The 22,585-nt window shown below is 41.9% G+C and overlaps 2 protein-coding genes across 8 annotated transcripts in view; both read left to right on the top strand.

The window, feature by feature from the left end:
* The window catches only part of LOC123503808 (G-protein coupled receptor dmsr-1-like), a 39,440-nt gene extending 36,817 nt beyond the window's left edge, over positions 1-2,623 (top strand). For both annotated transcript variants that reach the window (XM_045253840.1, XM_045253841.1), the window contains one exon: positions 1,215-2,623. In XM_045253840.1, coding sequence (XP_045109775.1) covers positions 1,215-1,416 — 202 coding nt within the window. In that variant the 3' untranslated portion in view covers positions 1,417-2,623. The remainder of the gene's footprint in view (positions 1-1,214) is intronic.
* Positions 2,624-7,219: 4,596 nt separating this feature from the next.
* Positions 7,220-22,111, top strand: LOC123503799 (TATA element modulatory factor-like). 6 transcript variants are annotated; one of them, XM_045253819.1, is made up of 26 exons: positions 7,220-7,381; positions 7,997-8,171; positions 8,728-8,856; positions 9,227-9,325; positions 9,576-9,751; positions 9,890-10,022; positions 10,221-10,786; positions 11,342-11,985; positions 12,204-12,401; positions 12,866-12,964; positions 13,317-13,480; positions 13,910-14,056; positions 14,717-14,802; positions 15,300-15,403; positions 15,737-15,878; positions 16,216-16,409; positions 16,746-16,958; positions 17,419-17,625; positions 18,166-18,365; positions 18,574-18,674; positions 18,826-18,917; positions 19,171-19,474; positions 19,966-20,080; positions 20,558-20,736; positions 20,949-21,026; positions 21,488-22,111. In XM_045253819.1, the coding sequence occupies exons 1-26, from the start codon at positions 7,235-7,237 to the stop codon at positions 21,509-21,511; spliced, it is 4,716 nt and encodes a 1,571-aa protein (XP_045109754.1). In that variant the 5' UTR covers positions 7,220-7,234; the 3' UTR covers positions 21,512-22,111. The 6 variants fall into 6 exon arrangements, with proteins under 6 accessions (XP_045109754.1, XP_045109753.1, XP_045109755.1 ...); XM_045253818.1 differs by having other exon boundaries at positions 9,887-10,022; XM_045253823.1 differs by having other exon boundaries at positions 7,239-7,367; positions 9,887-10,022.
* The last annotated feature ends 474 nt before the right edge of the window (positions 22,112-22,585 follow it).

Raw genomic sequence — 22,585 nt, 5'->3', positions numbered from 1 at the left:
ACTCAGTATAATTCAGTGTTGAGTCAATATGGAGCTAAAAAGAAAAGGAAAAAGAGACAAAATTTTGAACTCCTGAAACCTGCACCGAACTTCCACTATTCCAGAAGGGTGTGATTGAGGTTACACTGGCTTTTGAGAGAGTGTTGATGGTTCTAGTGACAGATGAACACGATCTCTACATTGCCAACAGGAGAAACACAGTTGGGAACCCGGCTATTCATTTATGTGCACCTCTAGAAATAGTCGTGGTGAGAGGGAGCAAAAAACGTTCTTGAAAATGGATCTTATACGGTGAGTACCCGAGATTCAATAAAGAGTCTGCTCCTTTTACTCTTTCTTCATTAATTCTGGAACGCTCGCCGCTTTTCACACTGCTCCACCTGAGGACTTCGAGGAAAACAGGGCAAATAACTTTAATACTTAGACACGCAGAAGTCAATAACCTCGCATAGTCTTGTCTCGGGCGAGGGCGGGGCTTGGGCGGGAAAGGGGTTGGTGTGACCTATATATCGAAGGCATCTCTTCACTCCACTTAATTAGATAGAAGGTGCAACGCGACCAGGTAAGGATAAATAGCTGTGTACCTTTCCTTATTAACCCCTTCAGTACCATGACGCGCTCTCATATTCATTCAGAAACTCATATTAATATAGTGAATACTCTGGCCATTAATCTTCTGACCTCCATAGACCCTTCCTAATGTCAATAAAATCGTCGAATCATACCCAAAACTCAAGGTAGAAATGCATCCCAGTACTGAAGGAGTTAAACTTGTTGGCGTTATTGCTACTTTCACTACTACTGTTCCTGCTGTCAATGTTTTGTTTTATCTATATGCCTCACTACCATCACCATTATTATCATTACTCCTACGACGTTTAAAGCAGCATCACTTTTCACCATATCCGCCATGATTGCCCTCATCAACGTTATAAACCTTTCACCACTATCACCATTGCCACACTGCTTCATCACAACCAGTCACCACCATTAAGTCATTTCAACCACCAGTTATAACTAAACATTACAACTGCCTTTGCTTTGCACACCACCACCTTCACCACTACCACCACCACCACCTTTGTCAACGTCACCAAACCATACGCTGCATCACTTTGTATCATCTACAATAACTTACTAAATCTCTCTCTCTCTCTCTCTCTCTCTCTCTCTCTCTCTCTCTCTCTCTCTCTCTCTCTCTCTATCCTTTACAGTGACTGCTACATCCAGTTAGGAGATCTCATGGACTTGCTGGCCCTCACAAACAGCTCCATTAACTTCCTGCTCTACTGTGTCATGTGCAAGCAGTTCTGGGACACGTTCGTTGGTCTCTGCTGCACCTTACCCCGCCGCCAGTCCAAGCAGCAGCCCCACACGGATCCTAACTCAGCCTCCACCAAGACTTCCAAGATATGAGACTCGCTTTCTACTTGATAAGAATTGAGTTTTACGAGGATGTTCAGCTCAGTGTCACACTGCAATATTTTCTGACGGTGGCGGAGGTGAAGCCCTGATGGAGAATGCTGAGTGACGCTGGTTTACACTTTTACAGGCGAGTTCAGTGGGAAAGCAAGGAAGAAGGGAGGTTTTATAGTAAGGGAGGGACACGTTGAAGCTGTAGTCTGAGCCCTGCTATGCTTCACGAATCTTTGAACCCTTGCTGTACATATCTCAAGAACGTAAGGAGACTGCAAAGGAAAGGCAAGTCGATCTACACAAGACATCGAGGTTTTTGGGGGGAGAGAATGTGGGAATTCGCTAGCCTTACTGGATGTGAAGGTAGTAGTAGCCTTAACTGACGTCTCCTTCTACCTTAAGGCAAAGTGGTGGTAGACTTTCATGCATATTGACTGGAGGATTCGGTGACGAGGCAAGGAAGAGAAAAAGATTAGAAAGCAGTCAGCACGTGAAGAAAAACAGGACGAGGTGTGGATGGCAGGAAAGCAATACATATGAACAATGAAGGGATGAAAAGAAAAAAAAAGAAAATGAAGCAATGGAAAGAATAAATAGAAAAAACGAGAGCAATTTTAAGTCCTTTGTTGTTACTTCCATCACAGTGCCATTAGTTCTCTCACTCGTGGCACCTCTTCATGTGGCACTAAGACTGTGGTCCTCTTCGGTGCTAGCCTCTCAGTGGGTACCAATGCCAGTTCGGGTTACATGTGTGTTGGGGCAGGCATCTAACCTCCCGCTATTCATTCTCACGGAAAAGAGAAAGGAACACAAAAGCGAGTCAGGCCTGTTCAGATACTGTTGGCGGGCGGATGGGTGCGTGTCGTGTCTTGCCCTGTGGCGCTCTCCATCAGGCGACTCTTCCGGTGTGAGTGCACGCAGTGACGCTTTAAATTTGCGTTAATTGATTTGATTTTGTTCTGTTTTGTATATACTTCTCTCTCTCTCTCTCTCTCTCTCTCTCTCTCTCTCTCTCTCTCTCTCTCTCTCTCTCGAGGAATTTTTTCTTTGTTCAGTGCAGGACGCGTTATTCTGATGATGTTTAATACTAATAGGACCACACACACACACACACACACACACACACACACACACACACACACACACACACTAATGTTCTGCTATATCAACGAGAATGTCGGAATGCAAATAAACAGAATACTTTTGTGATCTTCCTTTTTATTCTTACCGACTATTCCTTAATGCAACGAGTCTTTGCAGTACAAGGAGTGGTGGCCATTCAACCTAAAGCAATACTGTACGTGCATATATCAGAATGCTGTGACTAGGCTCGTATTCTGAAACGCTTTGCTCTCTCACCATCACTGTTTTCCAAGGGCTCTAGTTCTAGATACTCGAATTATTATGGTTCTGGTGATAGATTGGTAAGATTTCTAGTTTATTTAAAAGGAGAAACTGTCTTGGAAACCCGGCTAGTTATTTCTGTGACCTTGGAAAATTGCCGTAGTGAGAGAGGAAGGCGTTTCTGAATACTAGTGACTAAGGTGGTGGAGCCGGGCACGGTTAAGACAGAGGCCATGAATCAAGTTTCTACGTATATTACTTGAGTGTCTGAATTGGAGTTTGTGGCGAGCCTAACACAAGCCTGGCGAAGATGGATGGACGCAATACCTTTAAGTCACTGAGCTCAGCGTCAGCGAAACTATATACAAGGAAGCTGCCGCCACCACATTAACTTCAGCTGCTGGTGTGCAAAAGCCTGACGCACAGACTAGCATGTTAACTATTCACATTGCTTCTCTAGCGCACCTCACAAAAAAAATAGTGTTTTTTTTATGTAAGAAGGGAAAGCTAGCAAAGGGCAACAGAAACATTTAAAATAAGAGTCCTCTTAGAATGCCTGTCCCCGTGCAGTTCCTAGATAGTTAAAAATTCTATTATAAAATACTATATGATGTTTTTCCACTCATGGAAAGTACTTTGAGTGATAAGATAACACGCGAAATGATGAAAAGAAATAATAACAAGTGGTGCGTCAGTGTTAGGTCAGGCTGGCTCTGGGAATATGTTTACCTTTGTAGTGTACACAGTGGCTGGCCTGTTTACAGCCAGGGGTCTGGGTCGTGGGCCTCAACGCCTCTCATCTTCCATCGTCAAGGGCGTCATAACAATGGGACAACAACGAGGAATGGACAATGACCTGCAGCCACACTGGAGTCTGGCCTCAGCCCCATAGATGGATCCAGTCAGCTCCATACACGGTCCACTCCTACTCCCTTAGTCCCCTCACAAGTCGCAGCCACACTCGTCTCTATACATTCCACATAGAAAACTTCCCAAACCTCTTTACCAACTTCCCTTACCGAACAGTGTTGAGGTAAGCGTCTCTCTCGCACTCCACCTCCCGTGCTCTTCAGATATTGACTTTCCTTCAGAGACGAGATTTTTACCATTTCTGACCCTCAATCGTATTAGCTTCTCGGACGAAAATAATTTGCAATGACGTACGCGAAAGGAAGGGCAGGAGTTATGTATGGGATGTACGTAGAAAGAAGCGTAAGGAATAATCTGAAACACCCCACACCACTTCAAAATAGACTTAAACATACACGAAAGGAAGGGAAGGAGTAGTATATGAGATGTATGTAGAGGGAATGATAAAAAAAAATTACCCCAAATACCACACAACATTTGAAACATACTTAAAACACCCAGCATACATCCAAAACACACGCGGAAACACACTCAAAACACTCCACAACACTTCGAAATATACTCAATACACAAAACATCAAAAAAGTATCTCAAACGGGAAATATACAAAAATTTTAGATACTACAGAGATCGGCAGTGTGAGAAGGGTAACTAAGCTGAATATTGTCACCCTAGCAATTTTTCTCTTTTGTCTCATCATTTCTCTTTTCTTCCTCCTCTTCCTCCTCTATTTCTCCTCTTTTCTACCTCCTAACATTACTATCAACACACATCTGGGCTTACAAACACAGGAAAACACGTAGAAAACACTATAAATTACGTTAAATATCGCCGTGTCATTCTTTTCACGCACGCACGTCTCTGTATAACCCAAAAACATATCGTAAATTCACTCAAAACACTTACAGCAAAATAGTCAACTCAGGTAAGGATCTGTTAGAATTCTATACATGTATCTGCAAAAAATAGAAAATTCCTGCTGCATTATATGAGTACGTCTCCCTTCATTAAGTAAAGACTCATAAGAGAAACCTGAGTAGAGATTAAAATGACTTCAGATGATGAGACGCAGTATTCATTGGCTGCTTGTAAGAAAGAACTGTCTCCTGTCTCGTCTTTTACCTACATCTTACTTAACTGCAATAAGTTACTAAAGTTTTAATAATCAAGATGAGACAATAGTAAGTCATCGAGAGAGGACAAAGGAGAGTAGGCTATGGATATGTGGTATGGACTGCAGTGTATGTGTGTTTCACTGTTTGATCTGCTGCAGTCTCTGACGAGACAGCCAGACGTTACCCTACGGAACGAGCTCAGAGCTCATTATTTCCGATCTTCGGATAGGCCTGAGACCAGGCACACACCACACACCGGGACAACAAGGTCACAACTCCTCGATTTACATCCCGTACCTACTCACTGCTAGGTGAACAGGGGCTACACGTGAAAGGAGACACACCCAAATATCTCCACCCGGCCGGGGAATCGAACCCCGGTCCTCTGGCTTGTGAAGCCAGCGCTCTAACCACTGAGCTACCGAGCGTGTGTGTGTGTGTGTGTGTCAGGCTATACCTCACCACTGTGACCACACATCGATGTATTGATTCACGTCTGGGATAAATAGCCGTATGAAAGGACACTGTGTACCCATTCTTTTTCCTTTCAGACAAACACAGACCAGGGAAGGGAAAGAATGAAAGAAAGTTGGAGTGAAATGATACGTGCAGTCTGAACGTTGCTTCACTGACACACCAATTCTTTTTTAGAGTCCACTATCTCCTACTATCACCCGTGTTCAGAAACGCCTTCCCCTCTCACCACGACAATTTTCCAAAGCCACAGAGACAACTAGCTAGGTTTTCAAGACAGTTTTTCCTTTTAATAAACTAGAAATCTTACTAATTTATCATCTGAACCATAAAAAACACATTTATAAACTCTAGTATCTTCAACTGGAGCCTTTGGAAAGTAATGACGGTAAGAGAGTCAATCGTTTGTTAATATGGGCTTGAGAGCTTTGTCTGTTCATGTGTGTGTGTGTGTGTGTGTGTGTGTGTGTGTAATTCACCTCGATCTTCTGCTGGTCACCCAGCCAGTCTTCCCCATTACGGAGCGAGCTCAGAACTCATAGACCGATCTTCGAGTAGGACTGAGAGCACAACACACTCCACACACCGGGAAAGCGAGGCCACAGCAGTAAATAGGTACATCCCGTACCTATTTACTGCTAGGTGAACAGGGGCTACACATTAAGAGGCTTGCCCATTTGCCTCGCCGCGCCAGGATTCGAACTCGAGCGTGCTAACTACTACACTACGCGGTGTGTCCACTACACTACGCGGTGTGTGTATGTGTGTGTGACCACCTCAGCCGTTTTGTATCAATAATTAGCTAAATATTGATAGAAAAAGGTAAAGAATAGATAAATAACGTCATAGATACCAAAATAACAAATAATATGACTTAAAATCATCGTCTATTTGTGCTCCCTCAAAAAAAAATCAGGCCGTGGTTGTACTCACCTTGATTAAGTAGTCGTGCCTCTGGTTTAATTTCGTGCAATTAGTAAAGAAATATGTTGCGAAGATGTGGAAACTCAGTGCATATATATATATATATATATATATATATATATATATATATATATATATATATATATATATATATATATATATATATATATATATATATGACCGTGTTCCGAAAGGTTTTTCTCTCTCACCGCGACTGTTTTCCAAGGCCGTTGACATAACTGGCAAGGTTCTCAAGGCCGTTATTTCTTTTCCCATTGTAAAACTCTCAGTAGAACCGTAAAAACACTCTTAAAGTCTCGTATCACTTCAATTAGAGGCTTTTGGGAATGGTGGAGCTGTAGCGCTGGAGGTCTAATCACGTGCCCTCGCTAAAGACTGGCCTATTTTTTTTTTTTTTTTATAGAAGACATATTTCTTTATTATGAGTGTTTCGGGATGTTTTGTCATTTGTTTTGTAATTTTTTCCACATTTTCGATTCTTTTAACATTCAACTAAATGTTGTTGTTTTGTTTTTGTTTTGTTTTTTTGGATGAGGGAATGTTTACTGTTTCTTCTGCTGGCCACGACTAAATTTTGTTTTGGCTTTGACTTCGTCTTCATTTAATTCTTTTTTTTTTTTTGCGTTAGTATTTAAGAATATATAAATTTACTTCAAACAATGAGATGATGATGAGTTAATATTGTCTTTTGTCTTATCATATCTCTGTAAGTGTATATATGTACAAAATTTACATAAACACAAGCCGCTGCCATGAAATAGAATAAGATGAGAAGCTGATAGTATTAAAGAGCATATGATTATATTTACTTCTGACAATGAGACGAAGATAAATTAATATTACCCTTTATTTCATTACATCCTTGTAAGTGTATATAAGTACAAAATTGACATAAACACAAGCCGCTGTCATGAAATACAATGAGGCAAGGAGATTAAAAATTATATATAATTATTTACTTTTAACAATGAGATGAGGATAAATTAGTATTGCCCTTTACTTCATGACATCCCTTAAAGTGTAAACATGTACAAAATTGACATAAACACAAGCCCCTGCCATGAAATAGAATGCGGGGAAGACACGACACAGTGGCAGTGAAGTCGGAGAGGAAGCGTTGTATTGCCTGCGTGTCAGCTGAGACTTCCAATACATCAACCACGCCTCTCACTGGGGATGCTGCCTCCTCCCCCGCCCTGAGAGGTGATGCTTACCCTGTATGTTCTGTGTACTGCCTTCGCTGTTGGAGTCACTGTGGGCATTGCAATATTAGGTGGTTAGTTGGTAAGTATTGGCTTATTATAGCACGGATGTCATGGGTGTCTTTTCCTACGAGACTTTCCTTTACAACTCGTCACTGTATCTCGGGTTTATTCTCATGGATATTCTTTTTTTTTTTAGTTATTAAGAGTATGAAAAGCCATGTAATACTGATGGCAGAGTGAAATAGTACCCGTTAGCAGATTATGTTGTGGTAATAGCTGTGTTTTCATCCTGAGGTTCTTACAAGCTAATGTTTTGGGTGATATTGATGGGATGAGACTAACTAACTTACTAACTTATTATTTTTTCTGCTTTCTCATTTCTTAGTGGTATATATTATAGTTTTAAAAAATGCATCATACTCTGCCCATGTTTTGTATGAGCAACATCAAGAGTATATTATATGGTATTGTTTGTCTATGCAACACATTACCTTGATTTGTTGCCTTCCTTCTCTCTCTCTCTCTCTCTCTCTCTCTCTCTCTCTCTCTCTCTCTCTCTCTCTCTCTCTCTCTCTCTCTCTCTCTCTCTCTCTCTCTCTCTCTCTGACTAGAGTTTCCTGCACACAGGGAAGACGTGTCACCATGAGCTGGTTTGATGCAGCCGGCCTCACCTCCCTTGCCAAGTCTGCCCTGAAGGAAGCGCAGCGTACCATTGACAAAGCTCTCGACATTGAGGAGAATGAAGAAAATATTCTGCCGCCGTCAACGCTTCCTGTGACATCCTCAGCACAGCCTTCCAAAGGTTTGACTTGGTTCCATAAAGAAAACAAGAAAATAAGGGAAACTGCAGGAACTCATTAGGTCTTCACATGATTATCCCTGTATGAAACGTGCCTACCTGTTTCCACCTATCATTCCCATGCATTGTTTTGTGTTATTTTTTTTTAAAGCTCCCTTAAAACTTAGCTCTGATAACCTCATAACTAAATCTACTTCAGTGTTTTGAGGAAAGATGAATACAATGAGATGGACTGGCTAGAATGGAGTTTGTGAAGATGTTTTCATACATCAAATCTAAATCTCTATACAGTTATGTATTAATGTTCGTTGAGTTGCTCTTGTATCAGAAAGAGATGGACTTATTAATAGGCAGTTAAGATGCATAGACACAGAACTGCCCCCTTTCCACCAGAGACCAGCAGAACTAACAGCTGTACTATAAATCAACCCTATTCCTTCCCCTTCCTTTTCCCATCTGCTGGATACCATTGATGAAGCCACTCCCTTTCCTTGCCTTGGGGATGCTTGGGAGCTTTGTTGGTACCTCTGGCAGACATGTATATACAGAATACTTTCAGGACTCCAGGAAAAGTTGAAGGATGAATCAGAGAGTTTCTTTGCCTCATTTGGACTGGACAAGAAAAAATCTCCTTTGACGCCTGTAAACTCCCCTGTTGACTCATCAGAAGGGAAGCCAGTGACCAAAGGTGTGTATGTACTAATAATGTGTTATCGGCTCCTTTCATCTAGCTGACTGTCTTCATCCTCTCTCTTTTTCTCATCTCATAGTATCTTCTACTGCTACTTTCGCACCAACTGCTCTTCTGATCTTGCCAACTGTATACCTCCCCTCCTCTCACACAGGCTCACTGAACAAGACTACTTTCTCTTACCTTTGTCTCTGTACCTCTCTACTGCAAGAATTAATCAGTGTTTTCATTCTTCATCCCTTTTGCTGGTAAACTCTGGAACTCCCTGCTTGCTTCTGTGTATCCCCAGTCCTATGGCTTGGTATATAGATACAACAAGCTATAATAGTGATGAATGCTCAGCAGCTCAAAAACGCATTACTTCCAGATGGAGGGAAGCCACCAGCTCACATAGTTGGCAGCCTTTGGGGTTCTTTCACCGGCTCCTTCTTTGAGAACTCTGAGGTGCCAAAGGAGCCTCTGCAAAGTAAGTTATACTCCTGTTTTAACCCACTGTCTCTCTATATACCAGACTGATAATCCCACTTTAGATGCCCAAAATTAGGCACCACATGCTGCCACACATACTCTTAGAAATAGTAGTCGTAGTAGTAATAGTCTTGCCATCCAAACATATTTTTTTGCTTTGAATAGCTCTTCTGGAAAGGATAATGTTCTTAAGCCACACCAGTAAGTAGATGATAAGAAACAGGATGCACATAACTTATCCTTCCCAGATGAAGGTGATGGTGCAGCCTCCTCAGACAGCCCTAGTAAGAAGTCCATTGTGGCCACCCAGCCTCCTCGCAGCAGTGCCAGCCTCCCCTCCCTCCAGTTGGCCAGCAGCCCGGTGTCCACCCAGCCCCGCACCACCACCCTGCAGGAGTGTGCCGCACAAACCAAGATGTCCCTGGTGAGTGCCGTCCATCTTATCTTGCATTGTGGTGTGATCTTATGCCAGTTTTCTTATTTATTTTGTTTATTAGTGGTGCTTTAATGACTGTAACTTTGTATTCTTATGTTGACATGTTCTGATGCACTCACGCAGCAGCAGGAGAAGGCAGACAAGGAGCAAGGAACAGCAGAAAGAAGTGAGGACAGAAGCAGGGATGTGGAGGGAGAGTGGGGCTGGGGGTGGGAAAGTGGTCTCATGGTGTCCTCAGACCATCAACACCATCTGGAAGGTACGCACACACCAGTAACAAGGTTTCTCTCTCTCTCTCTCTCTCTCTCTCTCTCTCTCTCTCTCTCTCTCTCTCTCTCTCTCTCTCTCTCTCTCTCTCTCTCTCTCTCTTGTATACTTTCATTTCTATCCCCCTAAAATGTGGATATACTTCAGAGTAGCTGGTGTGACTGAGGTTCTCATTTTTTTGTGTTTCCAGGCACCTTTAGCACAGCAGCAGGGGAGATAGAGGAGCGTGAGGACAGCTTGGTGGATGACACTATAGATGAAGAGGGCTTTGCCAAGAGCAGACTGGTGGTGGGCAGTGTGGAGAGTGATGCTGGAGGCTTTGTGCGGCAGGAAAGTCAGGGCTCGCTGTCCGGGAGGTCTGTTGACTTGGACGTCCCAGTGGCGATATCTGAAGATGTTTTCCACGAAGAACACAACCCAGGCACGTCATGCTTTGAAATGGAGCCAGATAACAGTGGTAGTGTTGTTAGTTATGTTGAGGAATGCACTGATACACGAACTACTTCCACTACAACTATTACGACAGCAGCTACAGTTTCATGTGGTAACTCGGAAGTCAACACTCCTGAAAGTATAGTAGTGCTCACGTCGGAAAGCAACTCACCTGATGATGGGGAAGCTGCTGTGTGTGTGTTATCAACCACAGAGATGAAGTATGGCACTTGTGGTCCCTTGAAGCCCAGTCCAATTAGTTCACCAGACTCCATTGAAGTCCTCGGCTCATCCAGCCTGCTCACCTCGCCATCGTCCATTGAGGTGAGCAGTAGTTCCATGAAGGGCGTCTGGTGTGCAGCTCGGGTGTCGTCAAGTGTTGTGAAAGCTTGTGTGTATGAAGGGTTATTTATTATGCTGAATAATTGAGATATGAGTGAAAGTAATGGTGCTCTGCTTAAAGAAATGTTAAGAAAGCTGTTTTTTTCTGCATTTCTATTGTTTTAACTTATATTTTAAAGTCAGGATTGATTAATAAAGATAAACCTCAGGAACTGATTCTATTGACTTATCATGTAAAAATATTTAACCCCTTCAATACTGAGACGCATTTTTACTATTAGCTACATTTGGGTGTGATTAGACGATTTTTATTTGTATTGGGAAGGGTCTATGGAGGTTAAAAGATTAATGGCTAGAGTCTTTACTATTTTAATCCCCACATATGTCTCTGAAGCCATATAAAACTGCCAAATAGTAAGCAAAATATGAAAAACGTGGCTTGGTACTGAAGAGGTTAAGGACAATAGTGCAGTTGAATAGGTCAAATCTCTCTTAATCTATGTTTTTCCATCTGTTTAATGAATGTTATTGTTTCAGGTGTTGACTGATGTATCTTCAAGTGACTCCTCACCATCACATTTGGACTCCTGCAACAACACTCTGGTTCAGGACCTCAGCCCTCCTCCAGGGATTGTCGTCAACGTACAACCTACCTTACAGAAAATAACCGACAGTGATACACACACTTTGGTGGAGACATCAGCTGATCAAACCCAGTGTCATCAGAAAGCCCAACCAATAGAAGGAGACAAGACTAATCAAATTATAAGTAAAGAAGAATCACTCCCTGCTGACTATGCACACAAACTAGACTTAAGTAGTGTTAATTTACAAAGCACAGGGAACACGAGTGATACTGTTACACCACAACCACCTACAACCCTGTCACTTAGTCTCTGCAAGGGACAGGAGAGTAGCAACTTAGCTCCTTCTGCTCTGAGTGTTCTTGTTGACAGTGTACCTTCTAAACCTGCCCGACAAACAGCCACAGTTCATGATGCAGAGGTCAGTGCAGCCTGCCATGCTAGCCAGACAGATGGGCAGCCTACCACAGAGGAACACACAGTAGTGGAGGAAGGGGACATCAGCATACCACCTGCTACAGCTCTGGATGTGTCTGTGGAGAGCGGAGGCAGCTCAGACACTATCACTGCTTCAATAGACTCTACACAGATGGTCTGGTGAGTCCCCTGAGGCAATAATGTGGTCACTTGCTGTTTTGTGCTTCTTCAGGCTGCTATGTATGTAACCTCAACTTTGTATATTGAAGGAAACCATGCAGAGGTGATTCTTGGCCTCCTCACTCCTTTTTTTAGTGGCCTTGTGATGTGAAGCGATTGGAGTACAGGCAAAGAGAGCAAACTGGTAAACAAACACTTCACCTTCTTTTCCCTTCAAGGAGTATCTCTCGAGGAGTGGATCCAGAGTTCTCAGAGCGGCCAGCAGACAGCGATATGCATGAGAGCAGCACAAGTGGGTCTGGCGGGTCTGTGGTGCGCTGCCTGCTGGAGGAAGCCATGGGGGACGAGGAGGCTGTCAGTGGAGCATCTTCCTCTTCCCCTCCTGAGAGAGAACACTCACCCTCCTCCTCAGAAAGGTTGGTGTGCTTGTAGTTTGTATGTATGTGTTCATTTTGTGGTCCCATCTTTCTCTTATTGTTGATGTGTGTTTCTTGTACAGTGTGTGTATTTGTGTGTGTGTTGTAGATCACCTTGTTACGCCTCAACTGTTCATTTACATCAATAGGAAGCCCCAACAACTTACACTGATTTATCTGTGCCTCTTCATAATGAGTACTTTCTACCCTGCACCTACTCCAATTACCACAGCAGATGCAGCATCCTTTTACAGTAAGACACAACACTGAGTTACTTGATTTACTCCTGCCCTTTCATAATGAGACTTTCCTACTTAGCATTTACTCCTGAGACCACAACAGGTGCTAAGGCTAAGAATACTGGCAATGTAGTATATCTTAATGTCATAAGGGATGTCAAAAGGAACAGATGGAGTCATATGAACAAAGATTTTTTATGATTGTGTTGTTTTCTTGTGCTGCAGATCTGAAGCTTTGAAAGTTGGCTCTGGACACACCTCTGGCCATAGTTCAGGTGATGAAGTGGAGACAACTACTTCCTCTGATATTGAAGTCATATCCAGGTCAGTGTTAGTACCCAGAGATCCTAAAACAGGCTGCCAGAAATGTCATGGTAGGGTTGGCTTGACTTGGCTTGCTGTAGTTGTGTTGCTGTGATATGAGATTTCTTCAACACTTGCTCTTCTGACTAGCTTATTTGTACCCTAACCCGGTTTCAATTCACGATATTTTATTAGTCTGCAATTTCTTGTGGTCAATAAAAATCTGTCAAATCTATGGATGAAAAGAATTGTCTGTAAACTGCATAATGTATTTTCCCAGTGAGTGAGTCTGCATTAAGGGGAATATAAACCTGTCTGTGAATGCAAGAACTTTGTAATCTGTAGTTGTGTTTAAAGTAATGTATTTCCACAGTCCCAGTCTGGATGGCAGCACAGTAGTGTCGCGGGGCACATCGGCGGGCACCTCCCGTGTGTGGTCCACAGCTCAGCGGGGCATGCGCTCCTTCCTCAATGACCGCTCTGAGTCGTCTGCCTCAGATTCTTCCAGCAACCACAAAAAGACAAACAGTGAGAGAGGTATGAAAGGTTAAACTTGCCACATGAAGGTTGTTAAAGGTCTCTTACATATCTCATCTTTCTCTGGCCATTAATATTGCTCTCAAGAGTAATTATTAGTTGATATATTTTTTAAGTGGTGACAGCCCTCTTTGTTATAATGCTTTATGGATGTTCACAGTGTATGGAACATGATTCTTATATCAACACTTTGTCTTAACTAGAATCTCTTTACTCATCATATATGACTTTTTCTTTCTATATTGTCCCTATCATCGTAACGTTACAATTATTTTTACTTATCTCTCTATATATCAGGCTGACAATCTCACATGGGATGGCCCAGGCAAAGCACCACACACTCAAAGTTCTGGTGCATATCTCATCTCTCTCTGGCCATTAATAATATTCTCTTGAATCTAATTATTAATTCACTTTATATTTGCAAAGTGGAGACGGTTCCCTCGTCCATGACCACCAGCTTTACCAGTATTAGTGAGTCTGAGGGGGAGATGTTTAATTTGGGCCCAGCCAGCCTGACCATTGACCCGGCCTCCATCACTCAAGTCCTGCAGGGCCAGTCCCATTTTGTTAAAGGTACACAAGGCCTCACATAAGGTACCACCTACGCAATACATACAGTACCCTCCTGAGTTTCATTACCCTTGAGTTTAGCGCTGTGTCTTGGAGGAAAGCAAGCGCAAATCTCAAGAGGGTACTGTATATGAGAGAGGTGACAAAAATACTCACTGGTTTGTTGGTGTGGTGGTGGTGGCGGTGGTGGTGGTGCATGCGTTTGTTGGGACAGAGTGACTTGATCAGTTGTTTTTAGAGCATTGCCAGCCGTTGTATTATTGTGCTGTTATCATCTTGTAACTTGTGGAATACTCTTTTATTTCTCTGTATGGAAGAGAACTACTGACATTTCTTTTCTCTCTCTCTCTCTCTCTCTCTCTCTCTCTCTCTCTCTCTCTCTCTCTCTCTCTCTCTCTCTCTCTCTCTCTCTCTCTCTCTCTCTCTCTCTCTCTCTCTCTCTCTCTCTCAACATGATAGTCTTATAATTCAATATCTCATACATATTTTTGCCTTTCTCTCTTGTCTTGTGCATTTCTATTTATTGCTTACCATTGACTTCCTTAATGATGTTATGCACACAGATTTAGTATTGGAATGATCTACAGTGTGTCTTGTATATTATGCTTTTGTGACTTCTGGTATTACACAAGATTTTATCCATTTATTTGTTTTTCTTTCCAGGCCATCGCCGCAACCAGTCCAACTTTTCAGAAACCAGCGAGAGTTCTTCAGAGAATCATTCGTCTGAGGTGGACAAGCTTATAAAGGTGCAGTTTTTCAGTTTCTTTCCTAGTATTATCTCTTCTTCTACCGAAGACTAAGGCTCGTATTCTCAAACACTTCTGTGCTTCACCTCCACTATTTCAAAAGGATTTATTTAAATTTGTATGAGATTTTTAAGGTGTCTTTAGGGTTCTAGAGGCAGAGTGACAAGATTTCTACATTATTAATTGGAGAAACACTCTTGAAAATCTTGCTAGTCATCTCCATAGCCTTAGAAAGTGGTCATTGTGAGAGACCAAAGCATTTCTTCTTTTTCTTCTTTTCTTCTTCTTGTTCTTCTTCTTTTTCTTCTTCTAATTCTACTTCTACTTCTACTTCAACTACAACTACAACTACAACTACAACTACTACTACTACTACTACTACTACTACTACTACTACTACTACTACTACTACTACTACTACTACTGCTACTACTTGTTTCTTGGAGCTTCCCTTACTTATGTACTTCTGTTCTTATGTCTTTCTGTTTTGTGTACAGAAAGTGGGCCAGCTGACTGAGGTGCTTGAGGCCAGGGAAACCAAGGTGCTGGAGCTGAGTCAGGTGAATGCGGCTCTTCAGGATACTAATCTGCGCCTCAAAGCGTGAGTGACAGTGACATTCCACATTTTGATTACTATTGTATGGGACTGCCACATATCTTACTCTGTTCTCATGACTACCACCAACACTACTGCCACTGTCACTACCACTACAACTACCATGCTTTGCCCTGACAGTCTCTTCCACCAACTCTGTCTTCTCCTGTTTTTGTTTTGATCACTCTTGCCTTGTACGGGACTGCCACATATCTTACTCTGTTCTCATGACTACCACCAACACTACTGCCATTATCACTACCACTACAACTTCCATACTTTGCTCTGACAGCCTCTTCCACCAATACTTGTCTTCTCATGTTGTTTTCCTGTGTTCAGTCATGTGGAGGACTTGGAAGGTGGCAGTGGTATGGAGGCAACAGAATCTTTGCGAGAGGAGTTCACCCAGCGTCTTGTCACCATGGAGAGAAAGTTCCAGCAGGCATTGAGAGAGAAAGAAAATACCAAGAAGCTGCTGGAGGTATGTATGTGTATTAGTATATCAGGATTGACTCAATTTCACATATCTGTAGCTTGCAAGTTATTAGTGAACTCGATATTAAGAAGTCGCTAAGCCAGTAATTTTTCTTCACTAATTCCTCTTTCATTCACTGTACATTAAGGAACTGTCACATGTAGGACTAATGGCTTCCTGCAGCTTCTTTTGTATCCTTATGTTCTTATGCAGTAAAGAAACTCAACCAGTAGGAGGCATGAGCATGGGCACCAATAAGACTTAAGTTCAGCAGAGGTCGCTTGATGCAGCAGGGCATATATTCTTCTTTGAGCCACATGTACTTAAGGAATCCCACCTGCAGGAAGCCCGTGCGGAGGCAGCAACAAGGCTAAGTTCAGCTGAGGTGGCAAGGTACCAGGAGGAGAGGGACACTGTGATACGAGAGCTGAGGGAGGAAGGAGAGAAACTCAGCAAGCAACAACTCAGCTACTCCAATATTATCAAGAAACTGCGCAGCAAAGAAAAGGAGAATGAAACCACCATAAAGACACAAAAGTAGGGATTCTGTTTTTGTTCGTAGATTCATATATTTATTTTTTGCTTTGTTAGTTGATGTGGAGGATACAAAATAACAATGGAGTGTCTGTCTAAGGTCTAGGTTTAGTTGAGTTAAGTTGTGTTTAGATCACTTCGCTTAATCTGTTCAATTGCCGATCCCTTCATTGTGTATATCATATATTTAAAAACTAATTTTTGCACACAAGCTAATGGTCACTGTTCCAAAATTAGCAGGCTCATGTTACTTCCATAAAACCCAATGATCTTATTACCACACATTCGTCAAAAACATCCATCCTATCATTGACAATACATGGACAAAAATTTAATCAGGGACAAGTTGGAGGAACAGTCACGTGATTTGGAGCGACTGAGGAAACAACTGTCAGCCAAGGAGGAGATGGAGCGGCGCCAAATTGATGCCGTGTGTCAGCTGAACGCCACCAACCAACGACTTGAGCAGGCAGTGAAGGATGTGGCAGCTGAGAACGCTGAGCTGGAGGGCAAAATGACAGTGCTGAAGAGTGCTCTAGATACTGCCTACAGGTGTGCAGTGCAGGGAATAAAGGGGAAAGGGATGTTAGGTCAGGTTTGAGAAGTAGAGGAAGTTAAGATAGAGGTATGAGTTCTTGGGGAATGTCTTTTTGATTGAGGTTAGGTTATGTTAGAGCATCATTGGAGGGAGGAGGGAGTTTGAGTTCTTGAGGAATATCGTGTCTCTCTCTGATTGAAGCTAATAAGTAAGAAATGTAACTGGGATGGTGTTATAAGAGGAAGGACAGGAGTGATGTGGAAAGAATAAAACTGAATACTGGCTTATGCACTACCTGTAGATAGAATGGCTCTAGTTTTTGATAAGGAAATCTTTTATCCTCACAGAGTTGAGAGTGACAATAAAATGTTTTAATGGATTGGAGGACTAAGATGGTGAATGTTGTCTCATACATCACCATTGGATAGATGGAATAGTTCTAGTTTTCAATAAGAAAATCTTTTATCCTGACAGAGAGATGGCAGAGCTGAAGAGAGAGGTGGCTGCTTGTGATGCACAAGCCCAGGAACAAGTGCTGAGTGCAGAGGTGGGTGTGCAGCGTCGCCTGGAGGCCACACTGGCAGAGGCTCAGGAGCAGGCAAGGAGGGAGCAGGTTGCCCTGATGGCCCAGGTGGTAGAGCTCCAGGAGGCCCTCAACCAGTGTGAAAGTCAAGCCAACAGGTACACCTTTGCAAGTTACTCATTGAGAAAATTTCATTAAGTGTCTTTACTCATATTACTGCAGATAAGTTTTTTATTATTGTTGGGATATCAGTTGCAAATCATACCATAAATTTTGGATGTGGACAGGACAATGCATTCATTTGTTTCATTGTGAATTGCTCTTTGTTGGGTTTGTTGCATTGTTTTGGATATCTTCCCATATATCTGGCTATATACTTGGTCAACAGTCCCTCTCATGATGGTCCAGCCAAGGCATCACAGAAATGCAAACACATCATTCATGTCAGACCAGTCTAGTAAATAAATGGGATAGATTTTCATTATTTGCCATAATTATTGACAAACTAAGAGAGCAGAAATTGTATATGTGTCCTTCAAAATGTGCATGGATACATACTATGTCAAGGCTTTCCCCTGAAAAAAGGAAGGGAAGCCAGGATAAGGCACACAACTTTCATCCTCACACTGTTACACACAATTCTCTGAGCCTCTTGGTTCCTGATGGAGGAGAGAAAGTATCAGCTTTTTGACTTACAGAAAAGAACGTCAGCTTCGTGCAGACAACGCAGAGCTCCAGCAGAGGGTGGCAGAAACAGAGGCACGTGCAGAGGAGATGTCCGGCGCTGTGAGTGCAGCCACACGGCCTCTCCTGCGTCAGATGGAGAATCTGCAGGCAACTCACTCCTCCCAGCAAGCCTCTTGGGAGTCACTGGAGGCCTCCCTTACACAACGACTCAGTGAGTTGAAGCTCTTTATAGTTGACTTTTTATTTTTCATATTGTTTAGTTAAAGTATGCTACCGAACAGTATAGCACAGAGTCAAGGAGTTTTAATGATTTTGACTTGACTTTTTCAAATAAAGTATTTCTTAAACATTGGAATGAGATTTTGAATAAACATGAAAAATAAGGAGAATTTACATATGTATTTTGTTCTCTTATTCAGATGAAACACTGGCAGCTGCAGCTGCAAGCACAGAGAAGGAGAGAGCAACACGGGAACAATATGCTGAGCTGGCAGCAAACACTGCTGCCCTGCAGACACAGGTGAAGTGCAGTGTTGGCTGGCAACACAGGGAATAATGTTATTTGTATATTTTAGGTATATTTTGTATATTTTAGGTTATGGATTTTAGTGGAGATTTATTTTATATATTTTTTTGTCATTGTCCAATGTTAACAAAGTGTTTTATTCTAGGTAACTAATTTGCGTGCTGAGAATGCAAGAGTATCTTCAGAGTTGAACATTGCCACGACAAAGTTTGATTCCTTGTCAGAGTCACGGATAAAGTAAGTTAATTTTGTTTCAGTGCTTCATCATGCACTGCTAAGATGTCTTTACTGATGACTTAACATGTTCACTCCTAATATTTAAAATAGGTACACTCATGCCATTCCTAATAAAGTTCTTCCTTGTGTGACTTTTCTCTAGAATATCTTGTTTGAAAAAGGCATTTGTTACTGACCATATAATATGCTTTCTTTGTTGGTGTGATTCTTTAGTTACAGCTTGACCTTCATGCATAAAACCCATACATTTCAGGGAAAACATCCAGATTGAGGCTTTAAAGACTTCATTTGCTGAAGAGATTGCAGAAGTTAAAAGAGAACGTGACAGTCTTGAGCAACAGCTGGAGATGGAGAAGACAGCCGTGGCAGCTGAAAAGAAAAAGAGTGTTGCCCTCCAGGAACAACTGAAAGACAGGGAGCGCAAGCTGGCCCAAATGATAGCCAGTGGCACTGCTGAGAGCCATGCCAGCACCCCCAGATCCTCTCCGACCCCTTCCCTCTCACGGCTCTCTATCACAGGCTCCCTTTCAGAGTCCTTTACTGGGTATCAATGGGGGGTGAGTCACTGAATTGTGAGAAATATAATGAAGTTTAGTCCTAATGGTATCTTATTTAGTGTAATCTTAATGATATCTAATGGAATGAATGACAGTCAACAATCATTTATCCTGGTGTACATGTGTGTGTGTGTAATTCACCTCGGTCGCTGCTGGTCACCCAGCCAGTCTTCCCCATTACGGAGCGAGCTCAGAGCTCATAGACTGATCTTCGGGTAGGACTGAGGCCACATCAACACACAACACACACCAGGAAAGCGAGGCCACAACCCCTCGAGTTACATCCCATACCTATTTACTGCTAGGTGAACAGGGGCCACATTAAGAGGCTTGCCCATTTGCCTCGCTGCTTACCGGGACTCGAACCCGGCCCTCTCGATTGTGAGCTGAGCGTGCTAACCACTACACTACGCGGTGTGTGTGTGTGTGTGTGTGTGTGTGTGTGTGTGTTAGTCATTGATGGTTGCTAATAATTACTTTATATTTCCCAGCATGAGGAAGTATTTGAGTCGGGTTGGTCTCGAGGAACATCTCTATACGACTCTGTACGCTCAAATTCCACGGCTGCTGTAGACGCTCTCACCTCACAGCTGAGGCAAAGAGAAGGCAGGTTCCTGTACTTTATATTTCATTTGTCACATTTGAGATACAATGATATCTAAGTGCACCATTGTAACATTTATTATTCTTCCATCTGCTTGTGTCAGAATAATGGGATGTTGATATTTGTGGCTTATTCCATTGGGCAGTTAGTAATCATTCCAGTGACTAAATGTAACATTAAATAGCACATTGTAACTCATCTTTGTAATGCCATGAAGATTATACAGCCTGCATTTCATTCTTAAGATAATGTGCCTGTATTGTGAAATCAAGGCTGTGTTGTATATGTGGAGTCCTTTAGCATTTTATATAATTGAATGTGCAGCAGAAGTCTTGAAGATGCAAGATACACAAGATACACTTCAAGATACAAGACTACGCAAAATTTACATTAAAATGAAATACAAACTTCATAGGTAAGGTAAAAAGAAAAGTGTAATAATGTATCACAGAAAGAGTCTTAAAGCATTTCATTTTCAGGAGAGGTGCATCACTTACACAGCGAGATCACAAGGTATGAGACGCAGAGAGAATCGCTGGCGCAGGAGTTGGTGTCAATAACTAGTCAAGTGGAGAGTCTTCAATCACAGGTACAAGACTACCAGGCCTTGAAAGACCAGTATGCTGACATGGAGCAGAAGTATAATGCTCTGTTGCAGGTGTGTATTCTCTCTCTCTCTCTCTCTCTCTCTCTCTCTCTCTCTCTCTCTCTCTCTCTCTCTCTCTCTCTCTCTCTCTCTCTCTCTCTCTCTCTCTCTCTCTCTCTCTCTCTCTCTCTCTCTCTCTCTCTCTCTCTCTCTCTCTCTCTCTCTCTCTCTCTCTCTCTCTCTCTCTCGAGAAGTAATGACTAATAGTTTTCTGTTTGTTGCAGATGCACGGCGAGAAGGTGGAGGAGGTTGAGGAGCTACGACTTGACCTGGCAGATGTAAAGGAAATGTACAAAGCTCAGGTGAGTGACAGGTTACATAGAGTTACACAGATACTCTGCCCATAACAGGTCTTGCACACACACACACACACACACACACACACACACACACACACACACACACACACACACACACACACACACACACACACACACACACACACACACACACTGGAGGGTGGTGGAGAGGGAGATGACGTGGTGATGTTCTAATCATGGGGAAGGACTGGGGATGGACCAGGAGGGGAAGGTCAAGTAGGTAGAGCCTAAAGGTTTAGTTTTTGAGGTGGTTGAACCAATCAAAGAAAAACTGAAGCATTCAGCTGGTGTGGGGCTACCTGATTTGTTTCTGAGAAATTATATGGCCAGGATTGGCAAGGAGTCTAGTGCTGGCATCTATAAATGATAGGTATCAGAGAATATAAGAATACCTTTACAGCAAGAATTTTGGACTTATTTTAATTACTGGCTTGGTTTTTCAGATTGATCAGCTTCTTAAAAAGTGAAGCTGGAAGAGAGGACAACCACTTTTATGAATGTTACTGCTGCAGAAGAAACTAAATTTAATTAGGTTCCCTTATTAAATTTTTTTCTTGTTTTTTTATGGCAATATATTTTTGCACTTATTGCTCAATGACGATGCATGCAAGCAATGGTGTTAGTTGTGCCACTGCAAAGTGTGTGTGTGTGTGTACATGTGTGTGTGTGTGTGATGTGAGACTTCCTAAAGAGAAAATAATTGCTGTGATCTTAAGTAATGGATGAAAAGTCATATATGTATATATGTACTGAAATATAGTTGTGCACAGTTAGATTGTATATTTTCTTAGTCTATGAATAAATATTTATTATTTTGATTTATCCTGATACATCTTTTTTCTTGTATTCATAAAAACTTTATGTTGAAACTATTTAAAATATTTATGATTTATCTATTCATATGTTTGTTCTATAATATTTCGTGTGATGCAAACTCATAATGCAGTCTGTGATTGTTTTCTCCATAACTTCACTAAGGTTGTTTATATAGTCACTGAATTCCATATATAGATTCAAGAAAATTTATATATTATGTGCTTTATAAAGATTATACATACATTTTTTAATTATGTTTGATCTCTGCTTACCTTTACTTCCCCGTGATGGCAAGGCCGACATGCCAGTGTTTGGGGGCTAGTGGTAGATGTGCACAAGGATACACCACTGCAGACATTAATCTTGGTGTGAACAGAAGCATGAGTTTTTTTTTTTTTTTTTTTTTTTTTTTTTTTTAGGATTTGCTGGTAAATAAGGGAACAAAGGTGATGTACATATTGGATAGATAGTATTTTCCACAACATTTAATATATTTTCTATTCAAGACAAGTGAGGATAGGCCTTGATAGAATTCCAAAACAATTGATTAGTATATAGTCATTCAGAGACGAGTTTAAGGAGGAAAAAATGACAGGTGCACTGTACTTCACTTAATAACAAACCTATAGAAGTGAAATTTGCCACACATTGGATGGTTATATTATACACCATACTACAGCAGCAATACATGGTTTAGTTTCCACATACTACACCTTTAACCCGTG

Source organism: Portunus trituberculatus, chromosome 14, assembly GCF_017591435.1.
Source record: "Portunus trituberculatus isolate SZX2019 chromosome 14, ASM1759143v1, whole genome shotgun sequence".
In the NCBI taxonomy this organism is placed as follows: Eukaryota; Metazoa; Arthropoda; class Malacostraca; order Decapoda; family Portunidae; genus Portunus; species Portunus trituberculatus.
The sequence above is the reverse complement of the archived record's forward strand: the minus strand, read 5'-3'. Positions and strand labels throughout refer to the sequence as shown.